Source organism: Stigmatopora argus, chromosome 2, assembly GCF_051989625.1.
Source record: "Stigmatopora argus isolate UIUO_Sarg chromosome 2, RoL_Sarg_1.0, whole genome shotgun sequence".
Classification (NCBI taxonomy): Eukaryota; Metazoa; Chordata; class Actinopteri; order Syngnathiformes; family Syngnathidae; genus Stigmatopora; species Stigmatopora argus.
Genome location: NC_135388.1, coordinates 11,228,028 through 11,253,572, shown reverse-complemented (window position 1 = coordinate 11,253,572; position 25,545 = coordinate 11,228,028). Strand labels below are relative to the sequence as shown.

At 39.2% G+C, this 25,545-nt stretch overlaps 1 protein-coding gene across 4 annotated transcripts; it reads left to right on the top strand.

Annotated features, from left to right (window-relative positions):
• Positions 1-892: 892 nt before the first annotated feature.
• Positions 893-23,887, top strand: cpne7 (copine VII). Of its 4 annotated transcripts, none has more exons than XR_013296908.1 (18): positions 893-1,070; positions 1,306-1,441; positions 3,275-3,514; positions 6,605-6,787; positions 6,879-6,953; positions 7,976-8,050; positions 10,909-10,992; positions 11,083-11,172; positions 12,036-12,134; positions 12,237-12,323; positions 12,480-12,539; positions 13,081-13,214; positions 16,883-16,937; positions 18,928-18,979; positions 19,137-19,270; positions 20,074-20,310; positions 21,442-22,004; positions 23,599-23,887. XR_013296908.1 is itself a non-coding variant. In XM_077587631.1 (17 exons), exons 3-17 carry the CDS (start codon positions 3,341-3,343, stop codon positions 21,592-21,594), a joined length of 1,692 nt encoding a protein of 563 aa, XP_077443757.1. In that variant the 5' UTR covers positions 893-1,070; positions 1,306-1,441; positions 3,275-3,340; the 3' UTR covers positions 21,595-23,887. The 4 variants fall into 4 exon arrangements, 2 of the variants coding, with proteins under 2 accessions (XP_077443757.1, XP_077443764.1); XR_013296907.1 differs by having other exon boundaries at positions 23,416-23,887; XM_077587631.1 differs by having other exon boundaries at positions 21,442-23,887.
• Positions 23,888-25,545: the final 1,658 nt, after the last annotated feature.

Genomic DNA, 25,545 nt, shown 5'->3' with positions numbered 1-25,545 from the left:
CTTTCTCCTTTCTAAATGCGCTTTTGTCTCAATTTGAAGCCACTTTCTTGTTTGTCATTTTGTGTTTATTTTTTCCTCACCTATGGCCCCACTTCGTACTCGTTTGAACACCTCGCCATCTAAAAAAATCATTGCACAACCAAATGCATTCATGAAAATACATTAGTGGGTGTGTTGTAGAGCGTAAGTCAACACTGCGTGGAAGAAAAGTGTTATGCAACGTATATCACTGTTGAATGGATTATAGTTTTCTTTAATGCGAAATACAGCTGAACTGCATTCATACAATGATTCTTTCACAAACCACTAGAGGACAATCTTCTCTGTGTATGGCCCGACTCATAGTGTTGATCCATCATTTCACAGTTCCTGTACTTGATCTCGGTGGAAATGTTGATGTAGCTGATATTCTCTTCTACTCTGGAATTTCCTGCAGCCCAATCGATATAATCAGCAGAATTTCTGATTTTCAGTAGATCAGTATAATTACAATGATGGCTTCTCTTGCACTTTTTATTGTCATATAAGCATGGGATTTGCATATTAAAAAACATTGACTGCCATTATACTTAAGTGGAATGACTTAATTCACCATCAAAAGCAGTGAATGAGTCAACCAGACAACTTGTTATGTTTAATGAAAAAAAAAAACTACAGAAAAACCTTATAAACTTAAACCTGGGATTTTTTTTTTACAAAGAAACCAACTCAAAGGCGACATAACCAAAAGACAGAAAATATCCAAAACTGACGCACAAAAACACAGGGTTTACATACACAGAGAGCGGTTGATAACAATCACAAACACCTGGCTCATATAAGGAGGGAGCACCGGAAAGCCACAGCAGGTGAAACACATTCGTAATCACACGGACAGCACACACAAGGGGAAAAACACGTGCAACCACAAAACCCTCAACAAAACATGACACAACTCTTGACATCATATGAAGACTGAACAAGGCCTTTCCTTGTGTGGGTGCTTAGCGCAAGCTGCAAAAATGTGTCCTTATTGTTGTTGTAATTGTATAATGTTTAGAACAAACCGCTAACAACTAAAACACAGCATCGTGAGTATGACAAAATTCACAAGATTCTCATTTTTGAAGGAGCACTTTGTGTATACTGGGAAGACTGTGAATGCCGTCATTGGCAGCTACTGAGTTTTAAAGGGTTAACGAGCATGCGGGCTCGCTTTTTGACTCTGATTCTTTGCGTGAAAGAGAACAAGCCCAACCTCTTTTTTTCCTCTGCTTTTCTCTCTTTCTCTCCATGTGTCATCCTCACACGGTGGCAACCAATGAGGGAGGTGAATGAAGCTGCTGCTTCACGAGAGAGCATCCAAAAGTGGCTCACCACTAAAGAGTGAAGGGGGGACATGAATGCTTCCCACTGAAGGAGCGAGGAGCCTGCATTTTTGAGCTTCCAACCAAATAGGCAAGTAAGTGTCTTTCATTGTTTTGACCAAAAATATTGCTCATATGTTAGATGTAGAGTCAGGAATGTAGAGTTATACGTGTATGTTTCTTCAAATGAGTTACTAAGTTGTGGTTGTTTGATTTGGTGTTGCTATCCAGTTTTTCTGAAGCAGATGCATCATGTTTATTGTGCATAAACGTGAATTTTTTTTGCAAAGCACTGCTGAGAAGTTTTTTTTAGGTCACAATTTGGTTCCGGGCGCTGTCCCTGGTGCTGAAATGATATAGGCATATACACATATGGCTCACTTTGAGTGGTTAATTATCACAACCTGTTGCTGTGTTAGATTTGGAGTGAAGAGAGAAAAGCTCAAATTTGTGGGTGTTTTTATTTTATTTTTTACATTGATTTGGTCATATGAGTGAAAATTTTGTATTTGATGTACGAGTGAGGCAGATCCAGTGAATGCTTCCTAGGTTGAAAAACTTGTATGCCATGGGTAATCCAGATCGGTCGAAAAGGAATCGTTTAATGCTTTATGGGGCACTCACCGGCAGCCATTGACGGTACTAGACGTCCAATCCATTTTGACTGGGGAAGGCTGCGCAGCAGTGATCATTCATTCAATCACAAATGGATTTGACCTCGAGCACTGTCAAAGGCAGTCAGTGTGTTAAATACGTGTTACACGCATACCTGTCAACCTCTGCCGATAACTGCCCTTATAAATGATTATTGATTCCCCTTACAAACCCCAAAAACCTTACAAACACCGTACGTCGTACGGTGTTTGTAAGGTTTTTTGGGGGTTTGTAAGGGGAATCAATAATCATTTATAAGGGCAGTTATCGGCAGAGGTTGACAGGTATGTACGCGTAACTTTGGAGCATTATTCAAAGCCATAAACTTTTTTTCAAATTTTATTAAACTTATTTTTAATATTTCATTAATATATTTACTCGCTAAAAATAGAAAAAAATATTTAATAGTAATAAGGTGGACATTTTCGGTCAGGCATGCCAAATGGGATGTCTACTTGCTGTATGTAGATCCAACAGGTTAAGGTTTTTTGTTTTGTTTTAATCATAAAATTGGTTACTGGCCTTGTAAAGGGTTGGATTGAGTTGTCATACAACAGTATTCTAGTGGTGAGGCGTGTTACCTCTCATTCCAGGTTAGAATTGGAGTAAAGTTTGCATGACCTCACGTTGGCTTTCACCCAAATCCACAAATATCTACATCGACACAATTTACGAGTCTTTTTGAGAACAGATTTGAGGTATGAGTGTCGTGGAATGAATTTAAATGTTGAATAGTGATGACCTAAAACAAGTCACAGGTTTTAATTGTTTTTCAATTGCCTTGAATTAAAAGCTTATTTAGTTCTTTGCCAGTGCGGAATCAATTTGATTTAATAATTGTCAATGTTGTAGCCTATGTTTTTGCTGTCACTTATTTTGTATTCAGGGCAACGCTGAAAAGTTTACTAAGCCTGAAATAGCTATGAAATTGTCAAATGAATGAGACACACTCTTTATCACCATCTGGGGAGAGAGAATGCACATCGTACATGGCACCAAAAAAGAGTTCTGGTAGGCTTTCTAATATAATTATACAGTTATGAAGAGAGAAAAAAATGATATCTAGATAAATAGAGCTATTGACTTTAAGATCTTTTAATTCAGACTGTAATGTGGAGTTCCTTTAAAAGCTCACTTCAAAGCATCCCTCATCAGACGTAAAATAATATGTTCCATCCACTAAAGTATCCCCGGGGACACAAGGGGAATCTCTGCTGGCGTGTCTCCTGTCAGCATCCTTTTTCCGAGCCACTTCCCGTTCTCATTCCTCACAGTTCCAGAACACATCATCTCCCGCTCATCGTTTGCCGCTCGACTGCTCCTCTCGTCCACGGGCCGGCATGAATGACATTAAGGAGGCCACCTCCCCCGCCACCAGCCTCGGCGGTCCGGCGACGTGCGTCTCCAAAGTTGAGCTGAGGGTGTCTTGTAAGGCTCTACTGGACCGCGATACTCTGAATAAATCAGACCCTTGTGTGATCCTCATGGTACAGACCAACGGACAGTGGACAGAGGTGAGCGACTTCTTTTTCCTTTTCATTTTTTTTCTCCCCCAATAGCCCACCTTTTGATATATTAACACATTTATATTGAGCTTGATATTTGGTTATCTCTCTATGTGAGCTTTGTGATGAACTGGCGACCAGCCCCGGTTGGACCACAAGCACGTTTCGACGTGATTTCCCAACAAGAGTTTGTTGTGGTTAAATGAGATTGTTTAATGTACAGTGTGCTCCAGCTTGAATGTTTATTTTCTTGGACTGCTCCCAGCCTGATTCACAGTGTAGGAGGTACATCTGTCATTTTCTTGTTAAGTCTTGGGGAAAAGGCCAAAAACAATGAAGTTATTTATTTACATTAGAAGTGTTCCTGTAACGCGGCATTAAAAAATGTTGGAAAATTGAATGTCTGAAGGTTAAATGGATATTTCACTTTATATACTTGTAAAAAGACTTGGCTGAGGACAATTGTGGATTCTGACTATAATCTGAGAAACGCTTGTCAGATAAAATAACTGACACCTAAGTTCAGTGTGGTATCAACACACCAAAATATTTTCAGTGGAAATAAAAAATCTAACTATAAGACAGCATCACTTACTAGATATATGACATTTCAACAAGGTGTTTAGACTTTTACAGCCACTCGGATCTATGAGATACACTTTCACGAGAATCCACACAATTTTCCGTGAATTCATTTCGAGATGTGAAACTTGTTTTGATGAGTTGTCTACCTGCTGTTGAAAAATCTTCATGTGTCCATGCTAACTATATTCTTCCCTCGAACCAGATGTTGACGTCCGTCATACGTTACGAAGTTGTTTAGTGACCAAACCAGCTAGATTAGAAGGAACTTTGATTTCCCAGAGGAGGGACGTGTGTGTGTATGTGTTGCAGAGGCTTTATACTACCTACACCGACATCCTATTCTTTGGCATTAGCTATCGTCTGTTGCCTAGATTAACTGTCATCAACAAACAGACTCATCAAACTCATCCCAAATCTGTTCATCCAGATGACACAAAGTGAAGAGGAAGATGGTGAGGAAAGAAATGATGAAAGGGCGTGCGGCTTAGCTGGCAGGTTTTTTTTTCTTCAGGTTTAAAAAAACCAACAACAACAGGTTATTGTATTTTATTCACGACAATTAAACAACATATTTCCCAGATTTATTTACACCACTTCTTTGCTTTGTTTTAGGAAGCTATATTCGCACTGAAAAAGAAAAAGAAATCCAAATTTTGAGTTTCAAAGCTGAGAAATGGTCCAGTGGCTTCTTGATCCAAAATATTAAATATGTAAATAATAAATAGTAGCAGCGTATTACGGGTCGACTGAGTTTTAGTTAGTCGTTTCCCATCTCAATCTGCCCTTAAATTCAAACGAGGTTGAGTTACAAACATTAAATCTGTGCTGCTCTCGCCTGGAAAATTTCTAATATACAGCACACTACCGTCTGTTGCTCTAATTTTTTAATTAATCAATCAGCACTGATACAAAAACACTCAGAAAATGGATGGATACAAACAAACAGTAACTTGATTGCAATTGAGAAATGTGTTGGACTATTTTTTTTGTCAGCAATTGATCTAAATGCAAAGTGCCTGTTGTAATAATCTGATGTATCCGGTGGTGAAAGACAGTTGGGGTCTTTTGGGCATATTTTAGTCTTTAGGTGGGGTGTTTTTATTTTTTATTTTTGTTGAAGCAAAGGCTAGGAAAGAGGCCATATGCACCCCACTTAGCGGCAAGCCAGAAGGTACCCTTCTGTTCTCATACTCTGTGCTCGAGAGATTTTATGTGTAAAAGGACAGAGAGGACAGCGACTCCTAAAATGCGATAACCCCTATTTTAAAGTGACAACAAAATAACAGTGTAATAGGAGCAAAGAGAAATTGAAGCAAAACAGAAAAATATCTAGCTGGAAAAGTGCCAGACCAGAACTTGGCAAGACTGGTATAAAAACAAAAACAAAAACAAAAAATGAACAAAGTTAGTCCATAAGTGGTTATTAAATCTTAGGAATTGCAAGAAAAAATGTTTACTACTATATCAGTTATCATAACATAAAGTAGAAAAATGCATTTCATGTTTGCTCTCAGAGAGAAAACAATCTGACAGTAGATCAGGCATAAATAAGCAGGATACTACTTATTCCTATTTTTTGGCATTGCACCTGAACGCAACATACTCTAGTATGTTCTCAAACGCTCGCTGTATTTGGAGCAGCTACAGGTAGGCAATTAGAAAAGTGCTATTTAATCTTAAATAAACCTCAAAAGAATGCATAAATGTTACATGAAAAATTATATCGTCGCGAGGAGAAAATGTTGCGATTTGTCTTGGCTCGCTAAAATCAAATCAAATCTAAATCAAAAGCCTTTACTGTCATCATACACAGCTGCGTATAACGAAAGTGGTGGTGCTACTCCACAAAGTGCGTTTTCCAATTAAAAAACTCCATAAATAAGTAGTAAAAAAAGTCAAGGTAAATTCTAAAATATTGCACAATCGTAGCAATAAAATGCCACAGTGTCCTCATTTTTAGTATTATGGCCACACTAACAAACAGCGTGCAGTAAAACATTTCTTTTTGCGATGAAATACTTGACTGGTCAGCAAATCACTGTATGATTGTGAGCCATTCATTTTTAGCATTTCGAGGAGCATACATCACACCCACTGATGCTTTGACCTTCAGCACCCTGGACAGGATGGGAATATTTCTGCACACTTGGGTGGGTGCGCAAAAATGTTGGCGGCTGAGCAGATGGGGCCTGGGAGAACTCAGCTTTCTTGTCAGGCAGTCAAGAGCAGACGCGGACGTGGTCTGTGCATTCAGATTAAATGTCAAAATCCTTCAATCTTGGCTCATATCTTCCTCTTGACAGAGCGCGATAAGAGATCGGTTCGGCTCAAAAATGGCGCCTTTGTTCGATTGCATCTCTATCTTTTGCCAGAATATAATTGCAAAGTTTTCACCCTTTGGTCAACTAAAGCCACGTCTTCCTTTCTGATTCGATGTAAGTGGTGATTGATGTAAACTGAAATGTCAGCGGTCTGCAAAATTTGACAAGTGTATGTATGTGTACGCTCTTTTAGTTGGACAGGACCGAGGTAATCAAGAGCAACTTGCACCCCGTCTTCGCCAAGGTCTTCTCCTTGGATTACTACTTCGAAGAGGTTCAGAAGCTACGCTTCGAAGTCTACGACATCCACGGCGCGCACAGCATCGGTACGCGCGACGATGACTTCTTGGGTGGCGTGGAGTGCACGCTCGGCCAAGTACGTGAGAATCGCCCACAAATATTCAGTTAGATGACTCATCGGGTATGTTTGATGTGCAATTGTGCCCAACATTTTGTACTTTCTGTAGATTGTGGCCCAAAAAAAGATAGTGAAGCCCTTACTTCTAAAGTATGGAAAATATGCTGGCAAATCCACCATCACGGTAAGTCCTTTAAACTTGGAACTGCATTACTGAATTGTTAGACTTCCATCGACGATTGGTGTAATTTGAGAGAGATGGGAAAATGATGAGCAAGTTTAAGACTACTGTCTTATATCAATGTATTTTTTTTTTAAATGAAGGAAAAAACATACTAAAAGGTTGACGAATGTCAAAACTGCAGATCTGACACATAATTCAATTTCAACTCCAAAGTAAGTTTGTTTTTAATCTGACACCAGGATGGAGAATTTGATTCATTCTTAATGATGAACTTGATAAATTGTCACAGACTTGGATTGTCTTTAAGAAGACGTAACTATGTAAAAATGAAGAAAAAAAGGGAAAATGTATATTTACAGTCATGCCTTCAATGAATGATGCTTGTTAAACCCACAATCTTTGTCCTGTACGATTTTTCTTTTCAAGTAAGCGTGCAATGAAGGTGAAAGATTTTCTTTTATCGCAACCATAATGTCTCATTCATTTTAGGGGAATAAGTATTAGACTCAGTTATAAAAGTCTCTTTACACCATCTCATCAGAGGGAAGTCTCAGTTATCATGTCCCCAGGCGATGGCCCATTGAGTTTGTTTTTACGCGTATTTATACCTAACACATTCTTCTAAATGCGTTCATAAACGGTGGCCCTTCAGCGTTCTCGTGTCCGGCAAAGGAGTTTAATTAAAAGTTTAATTAAACGACTCACTATCAGCAGTCTGCCACCGTAAAAACCTAATGTGGCTCTTTCTCAGGAAAAAGGGCTGCTTTTGATTCTTATCGATTTTCCTTGCCTGCTGCCCATGAAGCAAACTTTTTACGGAAGAAAAAAAGGGATGGGCGCTAAAAAGTTGAGTTTATTAGTCACAGTAATTAGAAAAAAGAGTCTGGGACTAAATCCATCCAAACCACAATTCAATCTGTCCTAAAAATTTTGCTTTGTAAAGAGATTTTTAGATTTTTTCCACACGTGTTGCATGTCATAAAATGTGAAATATGATCATCATTTACAAATTCTACTGTCAGGTGCATGCAGAGGAAATTTCTGGTAACAATGGCTACGTGGAGCTGTCTTTTTGTGCCAAGAAACTCGACGATAAGGTGAGTGCGGACTGCACGTTTCATTTTTTTTTATATATATATACGCTCGGCATCATTCGTCATGTCATTGGACAATCAGACAAAATTCAGTCGCACTGCTTTATCTCATTTTTGTCATAGCAGAAAAAGAAAAATCATTCAAAGGACAGCCCACTTATCAAAAAACTCATTTGTTGGGTCACTCATATCTCAAGGTACCGATGTATCACACCACATTGTATCACACCAAATTTCAAATGAACGCGAATCTATCTATTCAGTGTACATATCTTTTTTTTCTTCTTTTTTTGAAATTCCCTTGCACAATTTACAGTGTTTCATGAGCTGAGCTGACATGTACGTGTGTCGTGATTGAGGCCCTTGACTAGAACTCCTTTTATTAGCGCCCCCCCAACCAAGTGATATTTGCTTCACATAAGATTCTTCTACTGAAACTTCATTTCAGGAAATTACCAGCCTAATTTATTTGTTTGGGACCGTTGAGGTTGTCAGCGTGGAAACAAATAATAAGCGGGCAGCCGTGAAATTGTGAATCTTAATATCGAGCCCAGACTGCAGATTAAGCGGCGCTTTTTGTGGACAGAGACAAAAAAATCCATGTAACCATCAACATTTTCATGTGCATTGTATTGATGATAAAAGTCGGGGAAATTCATTAATGTTGAGAATCAAATCAAATACTTTAATCTAAACTATGAAGGGCCACAGTGTCGGTAAGATTTGAATTCAACCAAACAAGCCGACATTTTTTAATTTTTTTTTACCAATATGGTGTTTTAAAAGTGTAATCAGTCTATTGCAACAGTGTTGTGGAACTGTTCTACCTATCGTGAAATAAAATAATTTAATTGTTTACATCTGAAGAGTGCTTTTAAATAAGGGTTCAATCTAGCCCTCAAATAGGAATACAGTGGTACCTCGACATACGAGCAGCTCTACCTACGAGATGCTCGAGCTACGATGAAAATTTCGATCAAATAATTCGCCCTAGATACGAGAAAAATTTTGAGATGCGAGAAAGCCAGGTGGCTATGGCACTGTCTTGCCGCATCTCTTTCGTGTATAAAATATATCTACGAGCACGGGGCGGAGCTTTGCATTTTCCCCCGTTAGTCAATGCATAATACTACATACAAAGTGAACAGAGTTGCAGAGTTGTGCAAAGAAAAGGCGAACGTTGACAATCAACATTAAGCGCGAAATAATTGAAAAATATCAGAGTGGTTGGTGTAAGTGTCACCGAGCTTGCTTTTCCGCCGGCGCAGTGACATTCATGACGAGATGGAGAGCAAAGGTAAAAAGGATTAAAACAAAATTAGAATTCAGTTTTGTGTAAAGTTACATTAAACGTATGTTTGAGTGTGTCTGTATATATTAATCCAAGTTAATGTAAATGTGTTCGTTCGGTTACGAGTGCTTTGCCGTGGATTAAGTCCCCCCGATAAAACCCCCCCGCTTGCTTCTACGTATGTGTATGTCCGTCTGTGTATCCTCCGCGTCTAATTTTATAGTTCTATTAAACACATTTTAGTACTATTAAACCACTCGTTATTTGTTACTTTGTCAATATATGGTGAATTAGAACAAATAAAAATGTTTTTCCAATCCAATATCCTGTTTTTGGTGTTTTTTCAGAGGGTTGGAACGAATTAATTTGTGTTTAGTTCATTTCAATGGGAAACGTTCGCTCGAGTTACGAGAAGCTCGACATACGAGCTCAGTCCCGGAACGGATTAAGATTGTATGTCGAGGTACCGCTGTAGTTTTATTTTTTATTTTATTTTAACACCTTTTGGTGTGGTTACATATAAAAAATACAAAAAACAGAAAAAGGGCTAAAATTAGCAGTTAGAGTTGTTTCTAATGCTACTGATTTATTATTGATTTTTTTATTTATAATAAATCACCCTTTGAAGAATTATCTAGTGTATTATCAGTTTTTTTGCCCACCTTAAAGTCTTGTTTGTTACAATTGCTTGTGTGCTCACTTCAACCTGTTGCCAAATACAAACAATATCGCGCAGTGACTAAACCGCACAGAGGAATTGACGGTGAAATATTCTATTTACACGTAATGATTTTTGTCAGTTGATCATTCACTCAGCTTGTTGTAATTATCCCAAGATTACATCTGGAGCGGTCCGATAGCTCGGCACGACTGCTGTTGCCGTGACAACAAAGACAGGATGCAGCTGCTCCTCGCGTGGTTCTCCCTCAGGAGATGTATCGGGCTAATGTGGCGGGAAATGCAGCTTTAGCTGTCTCATTGGGCGTACGGGGTGGTACGCACGCACATACCACATAGGGGCAATAATGAACCACTCATCCAAACTGATTTCAAACAAATGTGGTTCATTTGGAGGCTTTTTTCTGTCGGAAAGTCGTGACATTTGAAATTCTCACGAAACACCCCAAATGTAAATGTTCAAGCCGCAAGTGACAAAACGTTAACATTGGTTCCTTCGCCGGTCAAAATTGGGTTGGCCGTCAATGGCGGTGACTGCAAAGATGGACGAATGCAAGATCATTTATCGTGGCTTCCTCGCGGCACAGTGAATGTTTCTGCTGCGTTCCCCTGACCTTTAATCACAATTACATCTGCCTCCGCAATCAGCGGGCATAAATCAGCCCCAACAAGCCTTATGATATTTGCTCGCAAATGCCACGGAGATGATTGTCGAAATAACCCGTCATTATTTTACACTTTCCGGTAATGTCTCCATCTCGGGTCAGCGATGACTTTCAGGAAGGCCGTTGGACAAAGATGACTAGCCAAGATCAGGCATTATTCAAGGGAAAACAATGTTAAATTTCATGTTGCCAGTCAATTTAGAAGTCTGCTTCCTCCGCTTATGCAGGACCTTTTCAGTAAGTCAGACCCCTTTTTGGAAATTTACCGTGTCAACGATGATGAAACGGAGCAGCTTGTCCACAGAACGGAGGTAAACCTATCATTTTTATGTTTTAGCCACAGACACCCACCTTCCATCAACAATTACTTTGCTGAATTTGTTGTCGTCCTCCTCAAATAGGTGATAAAAAACAACCTTAATCCGGTTTGGGAGCCTTTCAAAGTGTCTCTTATATCCCTCTGCAGCTGTGATGAGGAGAGGAAGCTTAAGGTAACTGGAAAAAAACAACAATGTATTTATTTATTTTGCCTTTGACTCAGCCGAATCATACAAGTATGAAAATGAGGGGGGAAAGCATTGGTAATAGTGGTGTATAATCATAAATCATTGAGTAAAACCTCTGAAAATTGCAGAATGAACTGATATAAAACTTGAAGCAGAAATTCTGCCTTTGCAATACAGAGAAATGTTGAGTGACTAAAGATAGTTTTAAAGTCAAGAAAGGGAAGTCAATGAGATTATGTAAACTATCTCTTCTGCAGGAATTGACCCAGAAATCCCCCCCAAATCAAAGAAAGTGATGTTGAAATCCCAGGACAACAGAAAGTAACTAAAAATCACAAAATGACACAGAAATGCCTCAAAATCAACAGGGAGTGACTAGAAAATCACAAAAAAGACACAGAAATTCCCCCAAATCAGAAGGAGGTGAACCAAAAATAACAGCGTAACCCCAAATTTCTCTAAAAATGTACATTTTTAGTTTGAAAATGCCAAATGCAAAACCAATTTTCACTTCATTTAGAATGAACCTTTATCACATTATAACTGGGATAATGACCATCATTATACTACTTAATATAGTCGTTAAAAGTAATTGAAACTATCTCGATCTATTGATAGAGCGAAGTAGAGATATTTGTTTTCAACACAAATGTTGCTTCTGATTGACTGGCTGGAAAACCTTCCAGGATAAATGAACAAAAGATAATATTGCATGATATCTCTCCGAATGGGCAGAAACTGACTATTTATGATATAGATCAGATGATGATTGACGAATATTGCAAGGCGGTATGGGTCCATCTATGGAAAGAGACAAAAACAGATGTATATGTTTCTATGCATTACAGTGCCTAGTGTGGGATTATGACTCAAGGGGGAAGCACGACTTTATTGGGGAGTTCTATGCTACTTTCAGAGAAATGCAGAAAATCTCCAGCGGAAATAAGGTCAGTGACGTTATACATATATATATTTTTTAATTTTATACACGAATATACTAAGCAAGTGGTGAGAGGATATTGTATATAATATGTTGTGCTGTATTTCAGGTGACGTGGGATTGTGTCAATCCAAAGTATAAACAGAAGAAAAGGAACTATAAAAACTCAGGCGTTGTCATCTTAAGTGACATTAAGGTAAAAAAAAACTTACAAGATAAAGCTTTAAAAACAAATGCATTCAAAAATGTTTGCCTTAACCAGATGACAATCACCCTGTCAAACATTGCCACCTCATGCTTTATCTTGTTTTGTTTTATTTTATTTATAATAAATCATTCTTTTTTCCCAAAGCTCCACAGAGTTTACTCCTTCTTGGACTACATTATGGGAGGGTGCCAGATTCACTTCACGGTAAAAAAAAAAAGCTGTTTTCTCACCTCTGGGTCACTGAAATGTTAAATGGTTTGTTGCATTGCAGGCTTACATCACTTAGAATGTTTATTTTTCCACATCTTATTTGGCAATCCCAGATAAAATACATTGGATGTTCGGCGAGAACATGATTTACTTCCACTCTATGGCAGCAAATGACTTGAAGTTAGAAATTTTTGCCTCTCTATGCAATTCCCATTGGATTCTGTTTAGCCTCCTTCATATGGTGCCCTTTGGTAACCCCCCTCTTGTGGGCCTTTTCCATCTTCAGTTGGACTCCTGAAGCAATGAATATTAATGCTGACCACCGCCGCGGTACATGAAGTTTGTCTGAATCCAAACAGAGGGGGATTTGTGCTCAGTGTGCTCCGTGTAGGCGTATGAAAAACAACAACTTTGAGCAGATGCCATGATTTATTCCGCATATTTATGGATCACAGACATGAACTGATGTTTTTTTTATTTTTATTTTAGTTAACCAATCGTCTTTATGAACTCACACTTTCCACCTCCATGACAGGTCGCCATTGACTTCACAGCCTCCAACGGAGACCCTAGGAACAGTTGCTCTCTGCATTACATCAACCCCTACCAGCCCAACGAGTACCTGAAGGCTCTCATCGCCGTGGGCGAGATCTGCCAAGACTACGACAGGTTTGCCACCATTTTGTCTCTCCGCAAAGATAGATCAGGCTTCTTGGGCGAAAGTCAAACCAGACCCTAGACTGGTCGCCAGTCAGCCATAGATCACACGGAATGACAGACAACCATTCACACCCGCAATCAAACCGCCACCGAGCGGGAATCCATTTGTTTGTCCTCGTCATTTTCAATGTTTTCCTCTTATTTGAGGACAAAGTCAGTTTTTTTCTTCTCCTTGCACAGTTGTAAAAAGTTAATAATAAATAAATTTATATAAAATTAATAATCAGCAAACTAGCAGGGTCCCATATTAAAATATTCAGGATGCACTGCTTGATCCTCCGTTTCAATTTAGTGTGTAGACATTTTATTTTGAGAAAATATATTAAATGACATTTTAACCTTTCATATCAGCGGCTCGGCATTTAAATCCAATTTTATTTGTCCCCCAAATCATTTCCGTGACATTTAGTGGTTCATTCAAGCATAACTGCCAGTGAAATGGAAACAAGTGTGTTCCTTTTGTAATATTAATTCTTACCATACATTCTTGTCATACAGAAGGTATTGTTTTAATTTTAGACGGCACAAGGCAGATCAATAAACTATGACAGGTTAACAAATACAATCTGTGAATGTTGCCATGGTGAAGTGCGGCTGAGCAATTCAGTCAATGTTAAGTGCCAATTCATTGCATTTATTATATTTGCAGTCATTGAAAAGGATTTCTAGCTGAATGGGATGACCCATTGAACCAGATGAAAGTGCAGAACTGCCTCAGAATCATCTTTGCATTATTTTTTTAACCACTTATAATTCTGTGATTTTTCCACCCCAGAGCATACAAACAGGTTTGTTTAGGGAAATGTGATTGGCAGATCAATCATTGGTCTAAAACTGTGTAGTTTCATCATCTAATGTTCTGTGAATTAGAATTAAAATGGTGTAACCAGGACTAAAATATTCTGTCATAGTAGCAAAACGGCAAAGGTCACAGGCAAAAAAACAGGGCAGAAGTCTAAGAGGATGACAAGGCAGGTATTGAAAGGTCAGAGGTAAACCGACTTGGTTAAAGAAAAAAAAAAACAAGTGTCTGAGCCTCTTTCATGAGCTATGGCACTGTGTCAGGTAATGCATCTGTGATTAAATAGGTGGGTGTGTCTAATTGACAGTGTGGAGTGATGAGAGGAAAAACACTGGCAGAGCATACCTGTGACTAATGGTGATCAACTGCACTAATAATATTACTACTTTAGGGATTTAGATAAATGATAGTGACTCAGGGAGAAAATCAATTTGTGTAGTTGAACATTGCACCTCGACAAAGGTTCCATATTTTTTGGTTGGTGTGTTTCTTTCCTGATATTTATAGATTTAAAATGCCTTAGACTTTTGCACAGTTATTTTATACGACACATACTGGTGCAAATGAGAATAGTCTATAAAAAACGTCATCAAATTCAGTAGTTCACTTCCAAGTTTGGAATGTACAGATTGTATAAATTCAAAAACGCATTGCAAAAATCCTTTGATGAAAACTAATTCCAATGTATCCCTATTCTGAGCTCTCTATTTAAAGCGTCATAGTTTTGCATGTAGTAGTACTCCGACGTGGCTCGGTGTGCTTCCTCGTGTGGATATGTGTGACAATTTTTTTTTCCTCGGCATCCGTTGCGTCTTGCGCTCATCCGCTTTTCTCACAAAGGGCTCATTACCCAGAACCACACACACACACGCATGTATTACAATAATAACTAACATAACGACACCAAGGGAGCAGAATCGTGTCTACAAAATGAGGAGGGAAGATTCTTTAGGGTTTTTGGGCCTTTGTTTGGCACGTGAACTGGAAATGAATTGGAAGATGTCAGATAGCAAACAGCACGAGGCGACATCATAATTTAGATTTCAGGTTCATTTATAGTCAAATGATTTATCTTATCACCCGTTTTATAGCAAGAACTGTAGCCTCTGTTAAAACTAAGCCAGATAAGGATTAACACATGCCCGTGATTTATGCAGATCCTCCTATTGAATATCAGGGGAGGACTGTCTGGCTAATTATAGCTTCCCAAAGATAACGCTAGAGACAGTGAATACTTGTCATTTATTTTCATCTATTTACATGGAAACACAAGAGCATCTTCCTGTTGACGGGTCTGGTGTGATGATGAGTGTGGGCAGGCCTTCCCTGACAAATTGAAATAGTGAGGTACAAAACGTGGGCAAGAAAACCTTTTAGCCTTTAGTGAGTAGAGGTGATGTGGGTTTTTCGAGTCCTTGCAGAGGAGTGCATGATGGAACTAACGTGACGTGCTTTTTGTCTGTGTGGGCAGAGGCTCATTTACCTCGCCGAGAGTGCTATTGTGCTCCACGTGCTGACAAAGTGGGTTAAAAAAATAGTCCACCGCATACCTCAACATGACCACCATATACGGCATAATGGAAATGATTTGTGTTCCCATATGTGCAACATGTATAGGTTTTTGAGGTTAATGCGAATGTCAATAACGCACGGCTGGATAATGAAACCTATTTGTCTGCTGCATTTTTACTAGTGTGTTCACATTTGGATGAGGATATAAAGCAGGGGTGCTCAGACCTTTTTGCTCCAAGATGTACTTTTCAAGGAGCCTTGGTCGGTTGCCACGTCCGCACTGATGTCACCGGTGCCTTCGATGGCAGCCAATTAGTTAAATGCGTGACCGGACGTTTCGTCGAAAGACGTTTGGTCCTCGGACGTTTGGTCGATCGGATGTTTGGTCGACCGGACGTTTGGTCGACCGGACGTTTGGTCGACCGGACGTTTGGTCGACCGGACGTTTGGTCGACCGGACGTTTGGTCGACCGGACGTTTGGTCGACCGGACGTTTGGTCGACCGGACGTTTGGTCGAACGGACGTTTGGTCGAACGGACGTTTGGTCGAACGGACGTTTGGTCGAACGGACGTTTGGTCGAACGGACGTTTGGTCGAACGGACGTTTGGTCGAACGGACGTTTGGTCGAACGGACGTTTGGTCGAACGGACGTTTGGTCGAACGGACGTTTGGTCGAACGGACGTTTGGTCGAACGGACGTTTGGTCGTCTGGTTCGCTCGCTGTCAAATTATGACAGAGTTTACTGTTGATATTTTGATATTAAACTCACTCTCTCTCTCTCATGATTATAATTTTGAGAGCTGGTTTCAACAGTAACAACCCGGCGACCAAACGTCCGTTCGACCAAACGTCCAGGGACCAAACGTCTTATGACGAAACGTCCGAGTACCAGTTAAATGAGTGCCCTTTAAGGGTTAAAAATAACATCCGAATTTGTGTGTGAAAGGTTTTTCTACCTGGCGGCTTGGTAATAAGAATCCCAGTATTACATTATTATTACGATCCTCGAAAGCGTGTACACAAGGGAGATTGAAGAGAATAAAGACTGCGAGCTGGTGTGTCTGAGAAGAAAAAAGTGCGGCAGCCGCCTGCGGGGTCCGTGGGAGAAATTTCAAATTGTATTACAGCCTTTTAACATTTATGAAATGCAAACAAGCAGGAAGTTTGACCTTGGAGATGTGAACAGATGGCTAAACTATGAATATGTTTGAGATTACTGTAAAAAAAAAACTGTGCACATTCCAATTGACACTATACTGTGCTCAACTGATAGATTTTCTATGTTTCATTTTATTTTTAGTGACAAAAGATTTTCTGCCTTGGGGTTCGGTGCCAGAATCCCTCCAAACTATGAGGTGAGTTGTCAACTTCATCTTTCTGCATTCGATTAACCTTCACTTCTGCAATTTTGTGTACACTCTTTATTCGGGTGCCATCACAATCTCTTATTATGATTTTTGTTTTTAAAAAAATGATGCAATCACAATTTCACATTCAAAACTATGTTGTTGTTTTTTCATTACCTTATATCAACTGGTCCGGATAAACTTATTGAGCCCTTGGCGGTAATGCTTAATTTACATTCATTACATTCAACAACTCATGAATGGAACTGCATTTTCTTAACTAAATTCCACCTTAGGCCACCTCAGGATTTTTGTGATTGGCTGCAACTCTGGGGAGGAGAGTAAAATGACACCAACACGCATATTTTCATCTTTTCAGGGATACTTTTCAAACTTTCCTAATATTTAACTTGTGTATAAAAATAGCCGGTAATGTGTACAACTGATTATTGTCAACATTGCACTGCTATATTCCTTAATGATCAGCTAAAATTATGTTACTGGTAATACTGCCACCAAATGTGACAAGAAAATTTTATTTGTTCCTAAAATGGATAATGGTAACGGGCTAGTATGTTGTGAAAATTATGGCAGATATACATTTTCAAAACCATGAGGTATAATAAAGTTTTATGCACACATTTGGATGCATATTGATAATAACACTGTGTAGCATTTGAGTAGCATTTATGACTCACAGATGGAAGGTTTGAGTACCTACTTGTACATTTCTGTCCAGGGATGGAATTACCACTAAGCAAACAGAATCCGTAATGCGAGGCTTTGAGATTTTATGCATGCTAATATTTGCTGGATATGAATGGTGGCGTTGCTCAAGTCCAACCTTGGGATTTTCATATTTTGACTTCTGATTTAAAAAAAAGGGTGCTTAGTAGGGTGTGAAGACCCATGGACAAAATGAGGGATTGAACCCACAAACTCAGAACTGCAAAGCGTTCCTACAAACCACTTGTCCACCGCGACGCCTACCCCTAAAATATTCTATTTTGTCAACTTGAGACTAATTACATTAGCGATGCTGTGATTGATTGTACATAACAGAACATGATTTGGAACACCTGGACAAGTGGCCATTTATGATGCCATTAGTCACGCTTGTGGATTACTGATGTCATTTGTCACGCCTCTTTATCACTGAACAGGTTAGTAAAACATGGGCAGTGAAGAATGAACGTGAGGAAAAATGAATCATTAGGATAAATCCTTTTCTATCGATCTATAGTATATATTCATTTAACATTTGTGTTTTAAATCATAAAAAGTAGCCTGCCAGCCAGAGATGAGTTACTTGGCTTGAGTGTTGGGAAGACATTTTTAATTAATGAGTAGTAGCCTGATGAATATAGAGTTACTCTCACTCCCCAGAACGTAATGCCTATTTTTTTTATAATGTATCCGTTTATATTGCAAAACACGTGTCTTACATTGTGAATGGAAACGAGAAGGTGTTATAGCAAGATTTTCTACGCTTTCGTCTGTCAGTGTTTTGTTAAACAGCGGTGACCTATTTTACACATGTTGATGATGTATGTGTCTTATTCATGCAAATGTGCATTTTTACAGTGTTGGCTAGACATATGATATTTATCCACATACGAATGAGACCAGGCCAGATATGAAAAAAATATAATTGGCTTGTTCACACTGCAAGAAGAAAATGACACATGTGAGGCATATGGGCAAAGGCACTTGAGTTGACTTGCAGTGTGAACTTAGCCACGTTTGCTTACCATAAATACCGCAGTACTTGACAATTATGGCACTGAAACTTGATCATTCACTGCCAGTCCTCCCAATTCATTTGGCAGCCAATGACTTTTGATAAAGGCAATTTCCTGTGTCACTATCAATTATTCTCACTGGCTTCTCAAAAGATGAATTTCATCCACATATGGTTCAATTGCTATGTCACGGACAGGATTCTTACATTGCTGATAAGAAAATGCAACCATTTTCCATTGGCTTTATCTCCTCACAGGTGTCTCATGATTTTGCCATCAATTTCAATCCCGAAGATGATGAATGTGAAGGTAAGGTTTAGTCGCCTCATAGAAAAAAATGCTCTCTCATGGGGTTTACCGCTTCTGAATTTTATCGTAATAGAAAACATTTACACTCAATCGTTTCCTAAGAGTACATTTCATCCTATTGTCAGCTAACATTTGTGTTACTGTCGTGTTTGATCAGAGATCCAAGGGGTGGTTGAGGCCTACCAGAACTGCCTTCCTAAAATCCAGCTGTACGGCCCCACCAACGTCTCTCCCATCATTAACAGGATAGCCAAGCTGTCAGCTGGCGACGGCAACATTAAAGACGCCTCCGTGAGTGTCTCTGTGCGCATGCATATGGATGTGATGCCGCCTTTGTTATATTGCTTCCCACTGAGTCCCTCGAGTACACAGCATGTGGTTTAACTCACTCTTTTACAGTAATGACACCTAAAGAGAGAGAACACCATTACAAATCCAGTATTGTGCTCTTATCTTCGACTGCCGTTGCACGCCAAAGCAAAATTTGTGGGCCATATCATTTTATTAGTATATAATATTTTTCCGCTTGTCAAGTCATTGGCTGCTATTGTGAGTGATAGATGAAACAGTGGAATTAACACTGATAGGCATCTTGGGGGGACGACAGGAAAGATAAGGGTAATGCAGGGCAGCCTGAGCACGACATTTTAACTCATTGAACATCCAATTAATCTTATTTTTGTCTATTTTGCGGGGGGGGGGGTTATTCATTAATATTTTTTGAACCGCTGAACCAGCCATTCACGCTCACATTCATACATAGGGGAAATTTAGAGTTTTCAACCAGCATACCCTGCATGTTTTTCGGATGTGGGAGGCAACCAGAGGACCTGGAGAAATCCCATGCAAGCCCGAGCAGAACATTGCACAATGAGGACCCACCTGGAATCGAACCCTCGATCCCAGAACTGCCAGGCCGACGCGCTAACCACTCCCCGCCGGGCCGCCTTTTTATTTTTTTATTTTTTTTATATAGCGTATTCTTACAATGTGTTCTCTTTTTTTTATTGTATCATTCATAACATGTAAAAGTTTTCTTAAGCACCCTGCCGCGTAATTAGGCTGGTTTATAAGCCCTCTCCACCTTCCAACAGCGATACCACATCCTGCTCATCCTAACCGACGGCGTGGTGACCGATATGGCGGACACACGCGAGGCTATCGTGCGGGCCTCCTACCAGCCCCTCTCCATTATCATCGTCGGAGTAGGCAACGCCGACTTCACAGACATGCAGATTTTAGACGGAGATGACGGTGTCCTGCGCTCGCCCAAGGGCGAGCCGGTCCTGAGGGATATTGTGCAATTCGTCCCCTTCCGGGATTTCAAGACGGTGAGTCAACCTCTATCAAGGGCAAATTGTTTTTATCCGCAGAGCTATCGGGTTGCTTAAACTGGTGTTACAGTTACATAAGTATGGTAATTGAATGTGATGGGGATGTAGGGATGCGAGTTTGAGTGTGGAGCAAGTTTTTGTCCCAAAAATATTTCTGAAATTCAACTTAACAAGCATCTCATTTGTGTTGACGAAAAATCTAGGCAAGGTAAACAAATTGAGAAAATTGTAGAACTGCCACACAGAAAACAAAACTAAAATAGACTTAATTAGGCATACTTAAAAAAAAAAAAACGAATGTCTACTTTTATGAGGTTTCATCCTTTTTGATTGGAGGAGGCTTGCAGCAAATAATTGCTGCCATTCCCCCAGTAAAAATGGATCGCTTGTCTAGTGCCATCAATGACAAGCAAAAAAGTTCACTGCAAAAACATTAAAAATAGTAGCCATAACCATAGTGTTGGTATTTCTGTTTTTATTCATTTAAATGTGATATCTTTTTCGCACAAAATAATAAAAGACATTCGGCTTTTCCCCTCAGGAATGATTTTTTTTTTCATGAAAATGATACTTTTATAACTAAGATCTGGCCTTCGCATATTTGGAGATCACATTTTTATCATGTAGTTCCACTCTTGTATACCAAATGTTAACATGGTGGCCCCTGTAATCCAAAATGCGATGTCCACATATTTGGACGCCTGATTTATTTAGTCACTTGTTCTATAAAAATGAAATAACTTAATTATGTAAAAAAAAGTCAACGACCTTTTTGCGCTAAGAAAAAGATTGACAGAACTCATGATGTGACCCAAAGTCAGGTGGGGTAGCTTCCACTTTCCCTGTGCCCTTGAACACGATGAGCAGTCAAGAAAATTAATGAATACATACGGGGTGGTGGCAGAAGGAGGAAAAAAAAGGCTAAACGAACAAAGACGAACATTGGAAAATGGAAATTGGCTGTTAGATGGGATTCCCATCCGTACTGTTGCCGACAGGAAAGTCACGAGTCTATATATGTAGTTGACAGCCTATTGGTGCTTGTGTTATGATTGACAGGTGCTCCCGACAGGGTTTAAATCCCTCAAGAATTTTCCTTCAAATATTTGTTCTGGATTTGTGTTGCAGGCTTCACCAGCAGCTCTGGCTAAATGTGTCCTGGCTGAGGTGCCCAAACAGGTTGTGGAGTACTACAGCCACAAGGCCATCCCTCCTATGTGTCCAGTGAGGAAGTTGCCCATGCCCATCCTCAGCCCGGTCGCCACGACTCCAACGGAGTAACGCTACCAAACCAACCTGAACTGTTGAGATGGAAGAAGGGATTCGAGCCTCCTGGGATCAGATGAGAAAAAAAGACCTCAACATTGAGTTAATCATTTATTCTGCTCCTAAAAAAAAATCCTCCAGGGACCGTGACTTGCATTTTTTTCAGCTCGGCGTGGATTCAGCACATCTCTCTGGCTTTGCAATGGAACCATCCCATCTGAAGATTATAAGATTATATGTATTTTCTTTGCCTTGGCTTTGTGCATGCCAGCCAATCTGTCAGGCATTGATCACAGGCGGAGGACTGATATTTCACACCGACCCTGAAATACAGTACAAGCTCATTTCTTTCCTGCATCATCACTTTAAAATATATTTCAAAGTGCAACATGAGCAATCTGGCTATGATACATTCAGCACATAAGGTAAGGTTTTCTATGGTAGGAATTCTCCACTCCTCAGCCATCACATAGACTTGAATGTGTGTGTGGCTTTATTTAATGAGACTGCCTATCGATCAAACCTTCACCAACTTGAAACATTGTTGCAATTTTCCATTTTGTGTAGTTTGCAAAAGGTCACACAGTCCAGAAATGCTTCGATTATTGGTCACCAAATTGGTAGATAATTGGTGGATAACTAAGACCTAGATGGTCTCGCATGAATTCTCCACTGCGAGGCACTCTTTGTCCCCTTGGACAAAATGACCGGACTTCATATACGTTTTCAAGTCAATGAAATACATTCTTTTGAATTGATTTTTTTTGTAAATGACAAAATGAAAACCTTTTTGGTGACATAATCGAGTATGACATATATGAGTGTGTTGACTGGTTTTCATCAATTATAGCGACATACTTTCCTTTTAACACTGCCTGCTATTGATGGTGATACACAAAAAAATGTTTTAACAACACTGAAGCTATTTCACGAGTTGACTCACTGGCTGCAAATTACGGGGATAGAAATCAAAACCATTGCTGCCTGGCCTCCCAGTCAAAATAGTTTGGTCATCTTAATGGCAAAATTAATGTGTTTATTGCCATCATGGCAGCGAACGAGTTAATCGGGATACGATAATATGCGATTTTCTCACGTTAGGAATATTCCCGTTCAAGCACACACACACAAACCTGCCAAGAGTTGAAGTGCCTCAGATTTATATAAAAAAAAATTTTGTTGCAGTCAGCTTTTCTTGACATTTCCTTTCAAGCAGAGGTCTGTCTCCTTGGCTTTTTCTCATCTTCGTTTTTTACTCTGAAAACATTAGTTGCTTTAATAGAAGTTTTGAAATGAGTTCTCATAAAAACACGCCATTCGAGTAGGTGCTTTTCAGATGTATTTATTTATTTATTTGATGGTTATCATACTAAAAGGCACATTCATTTAAGCACAAGCTCCCTTACAAGTGCTCACCAGTTGCAGTTAGGGAATTGATGGTGAACTGGTTAGCTTTTTGGGAGCGAAAAAAATAACAAAACCTCTAACTATGGCACATAAAAAAGATTGCAGTTTCAAAATGTAAAATTAACCCAAAAGCCAACAGTAAACATCATTACATGCATTGAATGTGTAGGTTTAAAATAATAGTTGAACATCTAAACATGAAGTCCTGTTGCCAGTACGTACATGTTATTCTAATGTACCTTAAATAGTTGTTTTTTTTCCCATAAGTGATACTGTATTTTTGTTGTCTGGCTAGCATTATCCACTGAACAAAAATATAACAAACATTTTTTTGCTACTTTTTCATGACTTGAACTCCACCCTTAATCGTTCTTTCTATGTACACAATAGACCTACTTCTGTCAAAAATGGTTCCTTCTGTGTTCCCAGTACTTCTCCTTTGTCGAGACAATTCGTCAACCTCGCAAGAGGCCGAATGGGACTATTGGACAGGAGGGGCTTGGACTGACCAATCAAAAATGCGTAATTTCAGTGTTGAAGTTATTTTTTTTCAGTGTACTTCATGTGTTCTCAAAACGGCCTTGTAAAGAGTTTGTTCTTTTGCTTCAACAGTGCATGGTTGCTCCGAAAGTCAACTTGAACATGACACTCGTACTGTGTTTACAGCACCCTCTTTCCCACCTCACATACACACCTTGGAGGCACAAATACTACTACACTGACTTTGACTTGTCCTCTGGAGCTCCCTGAGTTTCCTCTTGATGCACGCTATTGATGCACAGCACACACAAATAAGCATGAAGTGTTGTTGGACTGCTTTAAAGAAGCCAACTGTTTAAGACTGACCTGTCATAGTGGATCACCCGAGGAGGACTATTGATCCAGCCGGCCTAGATATGAACTTGTACCATTCTAATTCATCCTGGAGCAAGTCTTGGCCCTATAACCTGATAAAAAAAAGACTGTGCATACACCTACCACACACCTTGTGTAAAATATTTCATCCAGTGCTTTATGATTTCCACTATAGTACAATTATTGTACTAAAGGATTACAGGGAAAGCCACTTTGAATTTGTTTTACAAAAACTAGGCGACTTTGTAATGAGGAAACAAAAAGGGAAATATCAAACTTAAGCATCCTCCCCGCAATGCAATTTTCTACATGCATAGTATTTTTGTTTCATCCGTCTTGCAAAGAGCAATGCTACAAAGCAGAACATTTAATGCCTGAAATGGGCAAACAATTTGGATGAAAATAAATTAATGCAAAAATACAAACATGAGTTTTTAAAAGAATTGTTATCTAAGCAAGAAAAAGGAAAACTAACATCATTTAACATGTGTTCATGTAAAAAAATGAAAAGATGATGCAGATGCAAATGTCTCAGAAAAATATTTTACTGTAAGTTGTCTATTGTATTTACAAAAGTGTCCAGCACCAACAACTAGTTCTTCCCAAATCAAATATGATTAGCTATCAAACTACTAGCATGCCAGCAAAAACTACAACAATTGAATGTAATTCAAGTCAGCAATTCCCCCTTATTTAAAGTTAGGTTAAAAACATAAAGTGATTTATCTGTGGCAGTGGCGCCTACAAACTGAAATGGCCGCATATCAGATGTTGAGGTAGTAAAATAGCACATTTTTAAGTGTTTCTCATTGTTAACCTATATGCTTTCAATCCAGCAAGCACTTGCGAACATACTGCAGCGTGTTGCACTCGTGCAACTCCAAAAGGGAAGAGAAATAAGTGTTGTGCCTGAGGTTTCACAGGACGTCAGGTGAAGCATCTAAATGATAGACTGGCCTGCAAAAATTCAGGATCTATGGCCACACTACACGTGAGTGTTAAGTTTAAGTTTGGACTAATAGATGCAGTTTGTCTTTTTGTGATAGTTCTTAGATATCTTGTGTTTTGAATTAATGTTATTATTTATTTATTTTGTTAAAGACACATCCACAAGTGACACGTTGCTTAAAAGATTAAAAAATCCAAAACTTAAAGTTTCAGTTGCCAGCAAGGCTATGAAGGTGTAGATTCAAATTTAATTGGCTACAGGATCCATCGAGTTTAGGGGTTTTATTTTAACGTGAATTGAGTTTGTCTCCAAATAATGCTATTAATGATGTAATCAAATCTGATCTAATCATGCTTTTATATACAATGTTGGGCCACTACTACTGAAAAAAAATGCTTTTAATTATTTTTTATCAGTCCAAACATCAGCACCAAGTAAGCCTTTTGTGAATTATGAGCTACAGTACATTAAATGCGTTTTATGAAGCTTGGGGCTTGTTTGATCTAAAATCAAAATCATTCTTTTGCTCAGACCATTTATTTGCACAAAGATGGCAGGGGTGCAGGAGCCTAACCCAGCTAATTAAGGAAGGAGGTGGAGTACACCCAGAATTGGTTGCCATCCCAGTGAGTTCCTCACATTTCAAAGTCCACCGAAACTATAACAAATCATGTGTAGTTTGGTAGCACACTGATGCAGACATTGGTGAAGTGAACTGACTGAGTCAACAAAGAGGCACGTGGATTAAAAGAAGC

What these genes read in the sequence shown, in the direction of transcription:
- cpne7 (XM_077587631.1), top strand. Translation starts at nt 3,341, where the DNA reads ATGAATGACATTAAGGAGGCCACCTCCCCCGCCACCAGCCTCGGCGGT. An exon ending in CCAACGGACAGTGGACAGAG is followed by an intron (nt 3,515 to 6,604) that starts GTGAGCGACTTC and finishes ACGCTCTTTTAG; the next exon opens with TTGGACAGGACCGAGGTAAT. An exon ending in CCTTCCGGGATTTCAAGACG is followed by an intron (nt 20,311 to 21,441) that starts GTGAGTCAACCT and finishes TTTGTGTTGCAG; the next exon opens with GCTTCACCAGCAGCTCTGGC.